Raw genomic sequence first — 18,365 nt, forward strand, 5'->3', positions numbered from 1 at the left:
AGTGCAGAGAAAAGGGAGACAGGCGTTTTCAATAAAAGATGTTATTTATTGAGCAGGCTTCTTCCTCATACAAGAGAAATGAATTGCCACTATTGCAATACTCATAGTAAAGTAAAGTGCGTACAGTAAAAGGAGAATTAAGAAATAATACTGTAAAAGCATTGATATGGTTTCTTAGCCATAAGATACTTTAAAATAGATAAAATATATACATACTTATATACATTGACTAACGTACTCAACTGGTGCTTCTAAATACGCCTACCCCGGTGTACCTGACCTAAGCCTAATACGTGGGAAGGAGTAAGTAAGTAGCAGTTTAAGTTAAGTTGGTTTTGCCAAGAATCTGAATCAAGAATTCTCTCTAAGGTTTTAGTCAGCTCCGTACCTGGGTATTAGAAAGCAGGAGGTCTGGTATCTCTCTCTCAGAACTCGATATCCCAGTAACCCGCAAAGGTATCTGGAAACACCGGAGCTGGAATTCTCGGCAGGAGAAAAGACAGCGTCTCTCTCAGTGCGTCAAAAAGGGAGGGGCAGAGTCCGTGGGCTCTCGCATCAGCTGGGCTCTCGGGCAAGTAGTTAGCTGCTCTGCTCCAAAATCACCACTGTGTGTTTGCTTAAGGCAACGTTGGTATATTTATACCTGAAAGGTGCCGGGTTTGACGTAAGGTTGGACATAAGACATCAATAAAGATGTCACTAAGAACTGGCCGTTCTTACAGTGCTTTACAGGAGTTCTAGGATGAAATCAAAACAAAAGCAAGGGGGAATTCCCAGGTTGCTGGAGGTTTGGATTGTTTAGAGAACTCATTGTGCTTTCTAGGGGGCCGGGGAAGTAGCCTCGCTTAATGTGACAGCATGTGCTACGACTGAATATGGATATGATTATTATGCCGTTATAGGGATATTATTGATTATCACCGAACAAGGGCATAAAATAGTAATATCGATTTAGGCTCCTGGATAAACACAATACAGGCAAGAAGTTTATTTAACCAAGATGAAATGGCAGTTTAAAACTACACTATTGGCTGCAGTGGTAGGCCTGATACATATTTTAAAGGGAGGCTGCATTGGGTGACACAGGGAGTGCTGCAGGTTCACTAGTAGCATTTAGCTTACAGGGCCTGGGCATATAAAGTACAACTTTATTAGAAACGTACAGGTAAAGTAAATGTGCCGATGAGAGGTAAGCCAATTTTAGCATGTTTAAGGGAGAGTGTACACCAGTGGTGGCTGGCAAATTTGAAAAGTGGTTGGGCGCAAATTTAAGGTCTGAATTGCAGCATACGAGCTAGGGGACTACTGATTTGAAAACTAGACTCTCGCCTCCCGATTCATGGCTGCAGGAATCCAATTTTGATGAATCAGCTGCTTATAAGCAAGGGGGCTCGAAAGTATTTATAATGTCTGTCAAGCATTTGTCACCCTGTATCTTGAGCCTGCTGTCAAGCCACATATGAGCCTCCATAGGTTTAAATGTAGGGCGTGGGCTGGTCCATGGGTGGGGCACTGAAGGAAGGCTTTCAGTGCCTGCCTATGCACTGTCCATAACTCCATTCCTTTGGCAGGATACAGGCGACTGGTCTGACTCATCAACATTTGCTGCCTGTGTCTTGCTGCTGCAGGACTTCAATGTAATGTAACATTCAAACAGTTGTCACCCTCTCAGCGCAGCATTGTCTGAGCTCCTGCCTAAGGTAATAAAAACATAAAGTATTGATCCAATCAGGTAAGCCCATGCGACTCTACACAAGCACACACTGTCTCTCGAGAAGCCCCCATGCGCACCAATCAGATCTCCTTGCCAGCCGTATAATCAAGAAATGAGCATTTCAGAGCATTGAAGTTTTCCAAACCAATAAACAGTTACACATTCAGTTACTCATTTCACTATTCTTTGTATTCTGGTATTTGCAATGCTGTATGTTATACACTGGACACCAAGTACAAGAATGCAAAGGAGACATTTTGACTGAGCAATTTACCTTGGGTGGCCCAAAATGGGTGGAACTTGAGGCAAGACCCTAACCTCTCAGGTATATGCACAGTATAACAAATCATCCTAATTTCGTGTAGTTATTATAGGAAGTTTGACTGTGCCATGTAGCGCAAAGGAACATAATGTTGAATAAACGAATAGCATTGCAATGCCCACTCCCCCAGATGCCCACCATCCTTCCATTCCATTTGAAGCTGCAATGGACATACTCTAGAAGAGAAAACATTGCAAAATGGTAACTGAAATCAGGAACAAAGCTACAGAAAAACAAAATATTGTTACATTTTGCAGCCACATACTTTTCTCCCTCTTATCAAAGTTTAAATGTTAGTATGTATCGATCGTTTTCATGGCAGAAGAGAGACATACATCATGCACACACTCAGATACACGCACGCATGTATACATGCAACTATCCACACATAAACAATCACAATCATGCACACTCACAGAGAAACATACGCACACACAAACAATCACAGTCATGCACGCACACACAGACAAAAGCTATTAATACAATCTTACCTTGAGACTCCGAATTTGACCCGCCATGATTCTTGCTCCAGCATTCTGAAGACCATCAAATGCGCGTCATTATAAACATGCAGAAGCTGTCATAAATGATAGCTTTCGCTTGGCCTGGCCCGGAACAAGAGCTACTGCCCAATCAGATGTCAGGATAGGGTTGAAGGCAGGTCCTTCTCCTGTAACCTGCCATCTGATAGGGTAAAGGGATAAGATTGACAAGCCCCACCAAAGCCTCATTAGCAGAAATGCTGCACTGCCCGAGGTAAGTGCTTCATGTCTGCTATCGACTGTGAATGTGTGAGGTGGGCTGAAGAAGCCACCGCCTTACACATGCACAGTTTAAAAGGGACAGTGGAGCCCACTTTGCTGCTGCCATGATGTTGCATTTTCATTTTAAAAAAGACATTTGGTATCCTGTTAAAGTGTAACATCATGTCAGCAGGTAATTAGTGATAAGGCAGGCCTGGGCAATTTGTTGGTGGTTACCCGCCCCTGCAACCTATGAGCAAACCGCCACTGGTGCAAACACACTTTAGCAATGGTTATCAGAGCCCTACAACCAACAAATACAAATTCAGCAAAATAGGAAGGGTGAGAGAAAAAATCTGGGAGTGACCCTGCAGAGAGTGCCAGGTCCAAAAACGATGCTTCTCAGCAGGTGTTTCAGAACTATGCAACAGCTTTCTGCCAGGCTTACAATTTATTATGTTTATGACACAGACTTAACCGCAGCGAAAATTCCGCTACAATGCAGTGCTTTGATCAAGTGGGCGGGGCCGCGTCGGCCAGAGACATGCGCAGCACTACGGAGCTAGTGCTCGCGACGGCCGTTGGCCGACAGAAGCAGCAAAGGGGGTAAAACATGGCTTTAATTGAGGAAATAGATTTTTACAAAAGGAATACTGCTATGAAAGGAAGACATTCTGCATTGAGACTGCAGAGACCATCGCGTTGAACCAAGACAATTTCATATACAGCTGGAATGAGGGTTGAACTGTTAACATTCTGTGTTGAAACTAAAAGTGGTGCCTCATTGCAAGTACTTTCATTTGAATTTATTAGTTGCTTCCTTTTCAGATACTCTTCATTAAATAATGATTTGAAATATGGTGTTGAATTGCAAAGATTTTACATACGCCATATTTTTAAAGTGATGAAACATTAAAGACTTTTTTTTGGGTAAACACAAAATGTATTGATTGAACAGAAGTGATAGCAAACTTTTTTCACCACTGAAGGTTCAGAAGGTTTGTGTGTATAAATCTCATCACAATATAGCTTTTGGGCCACAAAGCACGGGGCATGGTATTTAAAAGTAGGACATGTAGAAATGTAGAGTTAATTTGTTCTTACAGAGACTAGCACATTTAAAAGCTATTATCACTGTAGAAAGGCTGGCTGGCCCACAGCAAAAACTAGAGTAGAGATTCAAATCTTGGTACTGTATCTCGGTAACGGTACTAGCTAGAAAAATACATTCATAACTATTTAATGGAGTTATTAAAATTTCAATGCAATGGTGCAGTCAGATTTGTAATAAATATTAAGAAAACATAGCCTTTAGAAAGTTACCTTTACCCTGCCTAAAGCTCCTGGAGGCTAATTTGCTTTAATACTCCAGCTTCCACCAGCCTGTACTGTACTGAATAGGAAGAGAATGAGGCATGAAATTCCTCCTAGGAGCTACACAATAGGTCACTGTGATTCGCAGGTCAACCTGAATGGAAGGGATGACTCCTTTCAGGTCAGCAGAAGGCTGGGGGCAGTGAGTGCCTTTTTGACATTACAGTGTGAAATTCTGCTTGACACGTCAGCTGGGTTTATACATTACACTTGGAGCACACTTGAAAGGAATTGAACACAATGGCAAGACACTTTTTGTGTACCTCTGTCTAGTTGCTGAAGAAACCTGCTTTTTTCCTACCTGACCTCTGTCTTTTAGTTTTACATATGACACTTAGCGCACACTTGAAAGGAAGGTAAAATGATGCCAAGACAGTGTCCTATGTATCCACTGTCTGGTTGCTGAAGAATCCTTCATTGGTCCTACCCGAAATCTGTTACTGGGTTTGTTATGCATACAGTGGCTGGCTTAAGCTGGATGTTAGTGTTAGATGCGGGAGGACACAAGGATTACCATACTACACTCTACACATAACCCCAGATCGTAGAGCCCAAGTTTAGTGTGACTGAAAACTTTCACCATCTTGTAAATGCCTGTTCAAGCTACTGGAATACAACAAGATATGAGAGGCCTTTCCAACAAGTGACAAGCTTAGCTGACCAGTGACAAGTGAGCCTGGACAGGACACTTCTCTTGGCATCTGTCGACAGCCTTGGCATCTCAAAGTGCGTTGCATGAGATTCTGCGGAATTTACAAGTGTATTCCTGTGAGGGATTTGGACTTAAATGACTATGGGTTCGATGTATATCTTGTAGGTTGCAATAGAGTATGCTTACCACCAAGATATTGGTCCGTCCACCCGATTTAGATTCAGGGGGACTATAGATTTTTATTACAGCGTAGACTACTGAGGCTCTGCTGTGATTAAACACCTCTAATTGCCCTGTGGAGACAGATCAGTAATTCCACCCATCTAATTTAGATGGGGTAATTAGAGGTCAGTTTCCACTGCCCTTAACTGCCAGGAAAACCCTGGTGGTAAGGGGCAGTGAAAACTGCTAAATGCTTCTCTCACAATGTGAGAGAACTACCATGGTGAGAGGAGCATTGTCATTTTTTTTAATGAGATTCCTGTTTCGGGATTTTCTTTTTGAAAATAAAAAAGAAAACTGTTGGGTGCAGGACTTCATCATGTTGATGGAGTCTTGTACCAAACAGCTAAATGCATTGATAGCGACCGCCATAATGACAGTTCCTCGCGATACCAAAGGGGATGATGGACGGAGTGCTTGAGCAAATAAAACACTCACCCCCAGTCAACTGATCTGGGTTTAATCCATCATCATTCTTTAGCTCACTCCACCACCCCAGTTCAGACATGGCCATATGCAAATCAGTCTGACCCTGTGCCTCATGGGAACAGTCCAGCCCGAACTGCCAAGCCATGTCTTCCCTGGACCGGAAACAAGCATCCTGGGACTGGAGTCAAGCTATCCTGGCTGAAGACGGCTGATAGCCAGAAACCGGTCCTAGGATGCTTGATTCCGGTCCAGGGAAGACATGGCTTGTCAGTTCAGGCTGGACTGTTCCCATGAGGCACAGGATCAAGACTGATTTGCATATGGCCATGTCTAAACTGGGGTGGCTTGGTGAGCAAAATAACGATGTAATAAACCCAGATCTGTTACTGGGTGTGAATGTTTTGCCATTGTGCAACATTCCGTCCATCATCTTGTGTGTTTTGCTGTTCACCCTATGTGGGAAGGGTATGCCCAGACGGGGTCCCGTGCTCACTAAGCCACTGGAGTCAAGCTATCCTGGCTGAAGATGGCTGATAGCCAGAAATCGGTCTTAGGATGCTTGATTCCGGTCCAGGAAAGACATGGCTTGGCAGTTCGGGCTGGACTGTTCCCATGTAGCTAAGGGTCAAGACTGATTTGCATATGGCTATGTCTGAACTGGGGTGGCTTGGTGAGCAAAATAACAATGGATTAAACCCAGATCTGTGACTGGGGGTGAATGTTTTGCCATTGTGCAACATTCCGTCCATCATCTCGTGTGTTTTGCTGTTCACCCTATGTGGGAAGGGTATGCCTAGACGTGGGTCCCGTGCTCACTAAGCCACTGGAGTCAAGCTATCCTGGCTGAAGACAGCTGATAGCCAGAAACCGGTCCTAGGATGCTTGATTCCGCTCCAGGGAAGACATGGCTTGGCAGTTCTGCGCTGGGCTGTTCCCATGAGGCACAGGGTAAAGACTGATTTGCATATGGCCATGTCTGAACTGGGGTGGCTTGGTGAGCAAAATAACAATGGATTAAACCCAGATCTGTGACTGGGGGTGAATGTTTTGCCATTGTGCAACATTTCGTCCATCATCTTGAGTGTTTTGCTGTTCACCCTATGTGGGAAGGATATGCCCAGACGTGGGTCCCGTGCTCCCTAAGCCACTGGAGTCAAGCTATCCTGGCTGAAGACGGCTGATAGCCAGAAACTGGTCCTAGGATGCTTGATTCCGGTTCAGGGAAGACATGGCTTGGCAGTTCGGGCTGGACTGTTCCCGTGAGGCACAGGGTCAAGACTGATTTGCATCTGGCCATGTCTGAACTGGGGTTGCTTGGTGAGCAAAATAACGATGGATTAAACCCAGATATGTGACTGGGGGTGAATGTTTTGCCATTGTGCAACATTCCATCCATCATCTTGTGTCTTAAAATGACAGGTCCTAGCAATGCTTTATAAAGGACCACCAGCTTGTCATCATTTATAAATCTGTCAGGTGGTCACTGCAACATTGAGGCAGAGTTATTTACTTTGTCACTCTGGTGGAACAATGGGCTATTCTTCCAGGAAATAAATTTGTGCCTAAGTAAGACGCTAAAACATTTGACCAGAATAATCCTGGTTGGTGTATCTGACCTGGGCTCCATTGCATCCAGTCTCAATTTGCACCTAGGTCTTGGTCTATGGCAACCATTGACTATCATTGGCAATTTGTGACTCTTGGCGCTATTTCAACTTAAAACTCAAAACAACTTCAACACAAAAAAACTCAAAACATCCATACCTCCTGTGCCCCTTATTAGGTTTTTGTCATCTCTGTGTCATTCTGTTTATTATCTTTTACTCTATTATCTAATTTAGTAGGATTTTTATTGTTTTGCCTTTACATATTGCCCGAAGTTAAGCCTGTCTGCTCTGTGCCATAACTAATAAAAGTTGAGCTCAGGTTCATATTGTGGCGTTTAGGCTTCACCCTGACAAGGGTTGTGACTATTCCTTGAGGTTGGTAGTGACACACCCCGAAACCGAATACACTTTTGACACATTTGGAGCTTCTACAACACCGTACATGTGCATAATCAGACATCAGAATATGGGAAGGTTTTGCACTCCACTGGCTATGTCAGAAACTCAGATTTACAGCTTTTTTAGGCTGCTCATTGATAAATCAACACTTTTCTTTTGAAAAATAAAATTTTTAAACTGGCATAAAGTGTAGATAAATCTAAGTAAAAATCTAATTGGAGGTATTGTTAATTACAATTCCTTAAAAGCACAAAAAGTGCAGGGGGCAGAAGTGTTGTTTAGGACCGCCTCTTTTACTAATCCCTGGTATTTTGTACCATTTGGTTACCTGTTTTTCACCTGTCATGTATGCACCTATCATCACGAAACAGCTCAAATTAACCTCTTTGGAAGTGGATTTCATTTTTCAGCAACGCACGTACTTACATCTGAAACACAAACATTATGGGGCATATTATCAAGGACCGGTGTTAAAATGATCGCCGTTTTATCGGGTTTGATAATACGCCCTTGTTAATTCCCATAGAAGCCCATGTTAACATCAGAACACCCATAGAAGCCCATGTTAACATCAGAACATGGGCTTCTATGGGAATTAACAAGGGCGACGTATCAAGCCCATTATCGCCGTTTTATCAGCAGTTTCCTGCCGATAAAACGGCGATAATTTTAACACCGGTCCTTGATAATATGCCCCCAAGTTTGGAGTCCTCACGTAAATCTCAATTGCTGGCAATCGCTCAGTACTTCAATGTGCTACTGACTATGCCACTCTAATCAGGAACCAGCCATATCCAAATCAGACATGGTCCTGTTGTAGTGGGAGCAGTCCACCCCCCAATTACCAGGCTAGGTCCTTTGTAGTTGGGAAAACAAGTAACCCCAGACTTGTCCTTGAGTGGCTTTACCAGCCTTATTGGAAAAAAAGTAAAACGGGATGTGCGGAATGGTTGTTAGCATGTGGCAGTCATTCACTGTGACACACTAGCTATCAGGCCACATGTCGATATCAATGGTTTTAAAGCATAGTTACACGTCCATTATAAATCACGGTCACATCTTTGCTAATATTCTACTATGAATTATCTTTAAATTAACTCGTTTTTTTCAGTCTGTTTGTTGCATATGACAAAATAACCTCGTGTCCCTCTTCACAGCTACACCTGACAAAATCGTCGTTCACTCGCTCTCCATGCCTGGACTACAGCGCCGCCTGTTGGAGACATAAAGTGTAGGCACTTGTCTGGACCATACGCAAGACTAATATCACGTTGTCTGTATTGTTTATTGTGTGGAAAAATATTCAACTTTTGTAGGCTTGACGCCAATTTATACAGAAAAATGGATATTGCTTATTCAGTGACATACCCTGTTGTTGACATAAGGAACACGCTGCCTTCCCACTGCTGTATTGTTAGAGTAGTGACACACACGACTGCTCACCTGTGCTGAATGGAATGGAGTACACAAAGCTGCCTGGTATCTGCTCTGCAGCTCTCCTGTACCAGAGGGGGAAGTGATCTGCATTAAATATGCTTTCCTTATCTTCAGCTGTCAGGAAGTCTCTTGAAACAGAATAGAAAAAAGAACATTTGTACACATGTTTACAATTCTTTTGTTTTACTCAAAGCATATCTGAATCCCAAGAAAAGGTCAGGGTGACATGTTAGCCAATTAATGTGAAGCCATTGTCTTGCTGGATCCCCGCCCACCAGCCAACCAGTCTGCCACTGGCATAGAGTCAATGAAATACCAACATGCTTGCTCGCTTTAAGCAGTTTGTTAGCATTAATGCCTGTATAAATTATAAAGTAACAACACATTAAAATACCAACATTGTCATTTTTATTTTCTATACGAAAATTCTGTTTGGGGTTTTTCTATTTTAAGATTAAAACGAAAACTGTTTGGTACAGGTATCTGTTATGTTGATGGAGCCATGTACCAAACATGAAATGCATTGACAGGAACCGACATGACAGCAGTTCCTGGCAATGCTTTGTAAATGACTGACAGCATTGAGGTCATTTATAAATCTGGCGGGTGGTCCCTCCACCAGGGCACAGATGTATTCACTTCACCACCCAGGTGGCACAACAGAGCATCTTTCAGGAATTACATTGGGCCCCAAGTCAGAAGGTAACATTTCTGACCAAGACGAAAATCGCAGGTGTATTTGACATGCTCTCCGTCGTTGGTAACAATTCATGGTTGATCTTTGAAGATCGAGTGAATGCAATAAATGAAATACTTGTTAAAGATCAAAAATAGGAAATTGCCTGAAAATTTAGAAAAATTGAACATAGGCAAATCCGTCATTTAGTGCTCAATGCTTCCCTGCATCAAGGATGCATTTCACGGGTAAAAAAAAAACCACAATTGCTGCAAACAACTGCTCGCGGTTTGGGTCTTCGTGTTGTTCCCTAATACAATTTGCCACATGCAGTGCTGATTCTACCTGACATGGCCTAATGGCATAATTTCCCGAGTATTGCATAACAAGCAAAGCATGACATTCCCAAAAGTATACAAATGATGCGAGCGTAATTTCAACTTCGCCAGGACCAAATCAAATATCTATTGTTCAATAGCATTCCATGAAACACTATAAAGTAGCAAGAAGAAATATAAACAGTTTACATACTTGCAACCCCTGAAGTCCTAAAATATAAACAATTGCCTTCAGTATGGCTGATCCCATTTAATGCATTATACATATTACAGGTTGTTCCATAATGTAAATAATTTACGTGAAAAGACCAAACACCGAACAAAGAATATTTAAGCGGTAAACTTGAGAAAACTGGCTTTTCATGTTATGGGGGGAGTGGATTGCACCATCGAAGCCCACAACAGATGAAGCCCCTTAGGGTAACGTTTTTGGGATGTACCGAAAAAAAATGTAATACTTTACTCAAGTCCTGCAGCTAAAAGGATCTTGTAATTTGTGTGTAGGGTATTCCAGATGCGTGTCTGACTTTCTCGGAGGTGGGGGCGGAAGAAGATAAAATACAAACATATGGTGTTAGCAAAGCTCCTACAATGGGAAATATGCAGGCTAAATATGCGATAAATTATGTAATACATCAGCATACTAAATGTACGTATGCATATATGCACGATTGTGATCATATAACTGCCTTAATCCTATTTGGATTGTAGCGTTTGTGTCTTTAAATTAATAGATGCATTTTCTGCGTTCCCTGCTCTCTCAGGTAGGCCATTTTGGGCAAAATACGAATATGTCAGTCTGGCTCCCATCTCAGTATTGGATTACACAATACTCAATTCAACATATTGATTATAATTACATCAACGTCACTTAGGGTTAGCCAATGGAAGAACCGACTTGCTCCTGGCTTGTCTTTTGATACCCTGGGAAGTCAACTTGCTGCTTCGGGTCGCAGTGGTCAATAAAGCAATCTCAGGAACAGTGAGGAAACAGAGTCCTCTTTACGTTCTGCAGTAGACACTCTGGTCCCTCATCCCAGCCCTCAACACACATAATAGCCTGTTGAATGGTTACTGGACTGACAAGAAGTCAACACTATGATGTCATTGGGGGGTCAAAGTGTGCTGACATTACTTCCCCTGCTTTTTTGGTGTTGGACCATGGGTAAACTATGGTTTGGATTTCTGATTTCAGCCGATTATCATCGGTTGAAACCCAAAAGTCAGAAAACGGGCATCAATTGATAACGGGAAAACAGCTATAGGGGGCAGGAGAGAACAGAGAGTGCCTAAAGAAAAAGAAGCGGGTATCAGAGGAGCTTTGTAGCCACCCTTGCACAAGCTCTTTTTGCCAATTCTTCCATAGAATGCAGTGTCCATTAGAGCCAAAGCCAGGCAAATGCAGTACCCAGTCAGTTCCCCCTCTCTCACAGCATATCATCTCAGGGTCATAGGTCAATTAGACCCTCTTCTGAATGCTCAAGCCCCAAAATCCTGTAAAAGAGGTTTGCTGAGGCTTACAGGGGCTCTCTATACCGCCAGGATCCACACAGCTTGTTGAGCGGAAAATGATGTCTTCAGGCAGGGTGCCCTGGACACATATTGGGTGATTAGCCGCGCTATATACATCCTGATTGATTGACTGGTTGATTGGTTTGCAAGTGTCAGTTTTCAATGCTTCAGATACCTAAATTTGCCAAGAAGAGATTCCCCCATGCACTGTGATCCAAGTCTGGCACACTGTGTCAATGATCGGGGATCGGGGGGAACCTGCACTCTGGAACTGGCAGAGCAGCTGCACTCCCTTCTCACCTCTACAGGTCCACACCTCAGTCTGCATTCATCCCTTCTGTGTGTCTGAGCATGGGAGTGCTCATCTTTCCATAGCAGAACATATGGAGCCCGATTCACAAAAGTAATCTGAGACAAAATCCTAACTTTACGACTTTTGGTATTCACAGAAGGCATTTAGGAGTAGTAAAGTTAGGATTTTGTCTCAGTTAAACTTAAGTTTTGGTCTTAAGTTAAACTTAAGACAAACAAGTTTTACTGAGACAAAATCCTAGTTGTAAAGTAAGGATTTTGTCTTAGTTAAACTTAAGTTTGTCTTAAATTTAACTGAAGAATAAAACTTAAGATTGACCGAGACAAAATCATAACTTTAGTACTCCTAAATGCCTTCTGTGAATACCGAAAGTCGTAAAGTTAGGATTTTATCTCAGATTACTTTTGCGAATCGGGCCCATGGTGATAGAGGCTGAGCCCAAACTCTGAACACCAAATATAGCGAGGGCCTGTTGGCCCTAAAATACCAGTTTCCACAACTGTCGACTCCTCCATCATTCACTGTAAGCAAAGCGGTCAGGAAACCGAGAAAGTAGCATACACAGAGCTGTTTACTTTTCACTCTAGAGCAAATCCATTAAACCTGTGTGCACTACACACAGCAACGTGCCTGAAAATCTAATGGGACAGTGGGATGGTAAACGTAAACAACAAAAGATGTTGCTTGCAAGAGTGCCCCCGGAGCAAAGATATTTAAAAACCTCATAATGTAACACCGTTTTGGCCAAAATAACGTTTTTGCGGCAAAGAAGTGGATGTGCCAACCTTTGAGATTAGGTGACAACTGAGCAGAGAATTGTAGAAAGGGAACAATTGGCAACAATGCAAAGACTGAATGATATCACATATTCCCTATAAAAGTCGGACTGTTCAAATATTAAAAAAATACAAAATATGTCAAGAATGATGCATAAAACGTACTGGGCATTTAAAACGTACTGGGCATAACTAGTAAGAAAGAAACATTCTATAATAAACTTATTGTCCCATTGATTCCCATTGATTGTGGTGGTATCAAAAGATACTTCATCTAGGATGTGTGCAGAACTAAAGGAAAATCATGTGTTTGGTCAAGTACAATATTGTCGAGAAAGTTAACATCGAGGAGGAATGGCTGTTTAAATTAACTATATTTTGCACATCAATATTTTCCCTGAACAAGATGTGCTTCTGCATATTGCTCATGCACATTAGAACTGCATGGATTTCATGAACAAACCCTCCTTCCCACATAGGCGCACAGTGATTTGGGCTCACTGATACTTACTTTTCAAAACTCAGGTCCTATCCGGAGCAGAACTTTTGAAGGGGGAGGTCCAATGCAGCTTTGAGAGAAATACGTCCACGTCCTGCATTGCAAGCCCTGGGACACTGGTACTCACGCAGGAATAAGTGTTGGTGTACAGGTTTATATATCTGCCCTGACCTGGAGAAATTATATACCTGATATTTTTCTGGACTAGTCATTTTTGTGCTGCAGTGTGAATCAGAACCGGGGTTTACTTTATGGACAGATAGCATATATGACATTTAAAAAAAAAAATACTTTATTTAAAGATTTTCAGATTAACGGTACAGAAAAAGGAGACATTAGCGAAGACATTACATCGTGTACCAAGACATTGCAAGACTTGTTGCATGTATAAAATACAGTCCAATAAAGGATAGTAAGGGTAAGTAAAACAGAAGACAACTGTTTAGGAGGTAAAAGATCAAATAAACAAAATAAGGTAGTCACTGCAGACAGGGACGATGGCACAAGGCGTGGCTCGTCACATGTCATTGGCCTGGCTGGAGCTGTCTGAGGGTGGCTTGTTAGGAGGCACTTGAGGGGGGGCAGTGAGAGAGTCTGGAGTCAATGTGAGTAGATACTGTCTAAGAGGCTGCCAAATATCTTTAAGGCGGGCTGTTAGCAGTAGTAGGGAGGAATACACTTCACTCGTCAGGTCCCATGTGGTCATACTGCAGAGCTAGGCCTTAACGGTGGGACGTATACAACTGCCCCAATGAAGAGCAATCTCCTGCTTGGCCAGAAGAAGTGCGATGGTGGAAAATCTGCGATTAGTTGTTGGAATGGGAGAGACATTGCCTAGTAGGGCTATACATGGGGAAGAGTTAATAGGCATGGAAATCATCTTAGAGAGGATACGGAACACTTCCGTTCAATATGCAGCTATCAGTGGGCAGGTCCATGCTAGATTTAGGAAATCCTCATCAAAAAGGGTGAGCGGAGTGAATTCGTCAGGGGCAAGTGGGTAGGACGGGATACGGGATCACAGCAGAATGTGGAGACTTCTGAAAATTAATCTATACATGAAGGGGATGTCAGAGTGTGCAATATCGAGGTTGTGGGATAGGACATGTCCATCCGGGAACACATCTCCAAAGGAGTGGCGGCCATATTTATGTAGCGTGCGCTGTACTAATTTTTCGGTTGTGAGTGGGAGCCATGGAATCAGGAGAAGGGGGAGACTCGGTGAATATAAGAAGTTAAAGCCCAATGTGCCACAGCGTTCCCGTCAGGCCCAGCAAGTGGTCAATAAAGACTGAATGTCAGTAAGGTCCAGTCTAATGCCCTGTGGCAATAGTGCATTCAAGGGTGTAGGGTTGGCCAGGTCATGTTCTGGTCTGAAGTAGGATAGCTGTGCGCCTGGGTGGAACCAGTGATACGGGCCTGGGCTACCAGGAAATACCACTGAAAATCAGGTACCGAGAAGCCCCTGCGATCTTAGTGGAGAATTAGGGAGTTCCAAGCATCTTGACTTGTACGGCCCGCCAAAACTAATTTCAAAAGTAGGCTTCTGAGTGTAGAAAAAAAGGCCTTGGTTAATGGTATGGGTATGTTTATAAAAACATACAGGAAATGAGGAAAGAATGTCATTTTTATAATGGCTATACGGCCGGCCATAGAGAGGGGGAGTTGTAGCCAGTGATCAATCTGGGTACAGAGCTTGTCAACCGCACGGCCGTAATTCAAACGGATAACATGCTCCTTATTACTGTGTAAAACACGCTCAGATACTTAGTGGTGTCGGCGGACCATTTAAAGGGATATTCACACGCAGAGGGTGTGGTGGCATCAGTGAGGAGAGACAGCTCTGATTTTGCCCAATTATTGCATAAGCCCGATAGCTCGCCAAACTGGATCATCTCCTGGAGGCGGGGTGTCAAACGAAAAAATTATATTGTCAGTATACATGGGCATAAGGAGCAGCCCCGTGGGGAACTGTAAGCCAGGGTGCATATGGCGTTCCTGGAGGTGGCGCACCAGTGGGTTATTTGATATAATAAATTATGAAGGTGAGACTGGGCACCCCTGCCTAGTGCCATGTGAGATGTTGAAGGGGTCAGTGAGGGAACCATTAATCCGGATGTGAGCAGTTGGATTCGAGTATAGTTAGGAGATAAGGGCTGTGAAGCTCCCGGGAATTCCAAGTTTCTGCAGGGTGTCATGGAGAAAGGGCCACTCCAGGGAGTCAAAATCCTTCTCCGCATCGAGTAGGGCGACTACTGTGGGGGTGCCAGGGGATATCTTACCTAAGACCAAGAAAACAGCGAGCACATTAAGAGAGGTGGACTGGTGTGGTTTGAATCCCGTCTGTACAGGTGACAGTATTGTATCTAACAGTAATAGCAGCTGATTAGAAAAAGCTATGGCCCAAATCTTATTAAAATTAAGGGGAGAGAGTGGTCTGTACGAAGCACAGCGTTTGGGGTCCTTGCCTGGTTTCAGTAGGTGGGAGATCACTGCCTCTCACATGGAAGGAGGAAGTGTTCCAGTAGTAAGGGCTTCAGCTTATACCTCCAGCAGAGGGGGAGGGTCACAGTAGTTTTATAGGCTTTATAAAAAGCACCCATCAGGCCGTCTAACCCAGGTGCCTTGGAACAGTCCAGGGAATCAATCTTCTGGGCTATTTCCTCTGCGGTGAATGGATCGCTCAGAAATTGTGATTGGCCGCTGGAGAGCCAGACCATAGATATCTCCTCTAAATAACCCAGACGCACTAATAACTCAGGAGTGAGACAAGATGTATACAGTTATTTATAGTACGAAGCTATGTCGGAGAGGATGTCTTCAGTAGAAGTGAGACGGGTAGAATCATCAATACCCAGTGCTGCTGTATATCAGGGTCCCCGAGCGGGGTGTAGGAGGTGGACAGGCATCCAACTGGGGCGTTCAACCTCACCATATTTTCATGCCATAGTGTGTTTACAAAGAAGAGCAAACTCCCTGTCAGCCAGGTCATGAAACGCCTCCAATAGAATGGAGTGCTCATGGAGAGCAGAAGGGGAAATCGAGGAAGCATTCCTCTCATCTATGTGCTTGAGGGCATTCTCCACCTGTGCCAGACTATTACAGATATTGCGGACATTCTACTACAGCGTCATGTGCTGCAACACCTTTATGTCTGGGAGCCATGGGAAGTCAGCTGCAGACAAGAGCCAATAATCCAATGTGGCTCTGAGTAAAGCGTAACCTGTAGTCGCAGGATGGTGTGTGCACCAGACATCCCAGAGCTCAACTACATTTACATACATTACATACATACATGTGCGCATGTATCATATTCTGAGAAGTGCGCAAAGAGTGTGGCTTAGTACAAGGGATGATGCTGGAGGCACTATGGTGGTATTCGATAAGGATGTTTAAGTCACTGCCCACCAGAACAGAGCCTACGTCAAGGCCATCCAGCAGGGTGGGCACGGTCTGGCAAAAGGGGTGTCATTGTTGTTTGGGGGTATATAGAGTCAAGAAAACAATTCATCTCCCCAGCATGGTTCCTGTCACCATAACGTAACAGCCCTGAGTGTCTGCAACAGTAGATTGGTGCATAAAGGCAAGAAACGTATGTATAAGTATGCAGACTACCCTGGAAAAAGAGCAATAGCTGGCAAAAAAACTATGCGAGCCTCACAACGCAGCAAAGTCCGGTGATGTCTGGGGGTGTAGATGTGTTTCCTAGTGTGATCTTGGTGCCATGTCTAGTGAGGTATTCTACTACCAGAGTTATTCAAGACTCTGACGTTCCAGTTAAGGAGGGTCATATCCACCATCTGCTTAGACGCACCCTTTGAGAAAAGAGTGGAATAGGAAGGGTTTGCTCTATCAGGTCTGTTAGGGAGGCTACTGAAAAGTTCTGTCTCGTCAAGGAAAAAAGAAGAAAGGAGAGGAAAAGAAGAAGTCACAACGAGCATGAAAATCCAAAAGACAATCCCCCAATAACATCCCCCCACCCACACTAGGAGTAGAAGTTCTTGCAAATCCTAATAAGGCCCACAACATTGTAGAACTCAGAATCATCCTAGGGGGGAGGGCAATGTTTTGGAGGCAGGAGACCATTCTGAACAAGAGTAATTATGCGTGTTCCATAAACGTTGAGGCAGACATCACAGATTGAAGGGAGGGACCAACAAAGCAGAACATATAGCTGCAGGAAACCCTTAGTGATCTGGTGGCCCGGTGAAACCTGCAATACAATCAGAGCATGGCCCTTCAGCCAGGATTGAAGAGGTCTGCACTAGGTGAAACATTGTCATCCTGTGGTGAGCGATCCGGGGTAGGGCGGTTTGAGGAGGGACCACCCAGTCCCAATCATTTGCAGAATGTGAGCACTTAGGCCGGATTGTCGAAAAAACACGGTTTGCCATCTGATACCACCCGAAGCCGGGAGGGGTCGAGCATGCCGTACTTGATCCTGTGTTACCTGAGATCCACCTCTGCCTCTATGAACTTCCAACATGCATCCCGCACAGCCAAGGTAAAATCCAGCTAAGTGGAGATGGTGGTGCCCTGGTAGTGTAGAGGAAAGCACTCTCTGGCCTGATGGAGAAGGCATCCTGGTCTCTATAATTTAGTAGGTGTGCAAATATTGGCTGTGGTGCAGCTCCGGGAGGAGGTTGGGGGGGCCAGGGACCTTTGTTCCCTCTCCACGATGAATGTAGGGGAGACATTCAGGGCATCAAATAGCTCAACTAGCAAGGTTTCCACAAATTGTTCTGGGTTCCCCATGTTGGGGGTCTCTTCCAGGCCAATTATGTAGATATTGTTGCGTAGAGTGTGGGCTTTTGAATCCTCATTTTTGTTTGAAATCTGTTTTATTATATCATAATCAGGCAATAACTTACGTCAACAACATTTGACAATAAGAGCAGTAGAGTACTATGAGGAGGGCTGTAGCTGAGCCATTCTCTAACAGAGTTCAAGAAGCACTATGCGATAGCCAACAAGTATGCATGCCGCTTAAAGGGGGGGCTTCTACATTAAATGACTGGTATAACTTGTAGATCAACCATCTCCTATCAAAAAGCTGTTCTGTCAAGTTATAAAAAGAAAAGAGAAAGAGAGATGAGAAGAAAAAGGGAGGGGAAGAGATACCAAATATGCAGGGGGGCCAGGGGAAGGAAGCTCCCACTAAGAGAGTGCTTGGGGTATACACTCCAGTCATGGTCATCATCTTTCTCCATAATAGCCTCAGGAGGGGGAGAGGTGTGGAAAATGACTAAATCAGGTATACATAAGCGGCGTTCATTTATGTTCACCACAGCCACTGTTGAAAGTAAAGTGAAAATCGTGAAACAGTGGCCACGCCATCTTGTCCCTTTTTAG

The 18,365-nt window shown here is 43.7% G+C and overlaps 1 protein-coding gene across 1 annotated transcript in view; it reads right to left on the reverse strand.

The window, feature by feature from the left end:
- The window catches only part of CACNA2D3 (calcium voltage-gated channel auxiliary subunit alpha2delta 3), a 2,522,256-nt gene that overhangs the window by 723,628 nt on the left and 1,780,263 nt on the right, over positions 1-18,365 (reverse strand). The window contains exon 26 of the mRNA XM_078662383.1: positions 8,906-9,027. Within this exon, the coding sequence (XP_078518509.1) occupies positions 8,906-9,027 (122 nt within the window). The remainder of the gene's footprint in view (positions 1-8,905; positions 9,028-18,365) is intronic.

Source organism: Lissotriton helveticus, chromosome 9 (assembly GCF_964261635.1).
Source record: "Lissotriton helveticus chromosome 9, aLisHel1.1, whole genome shotgun sequence".
NCBI lineage: Eukaryota > Metazoa > Chordata > Amphibia > Caudata > Salamandridae > Lissotriton > Lissotriton helveticus.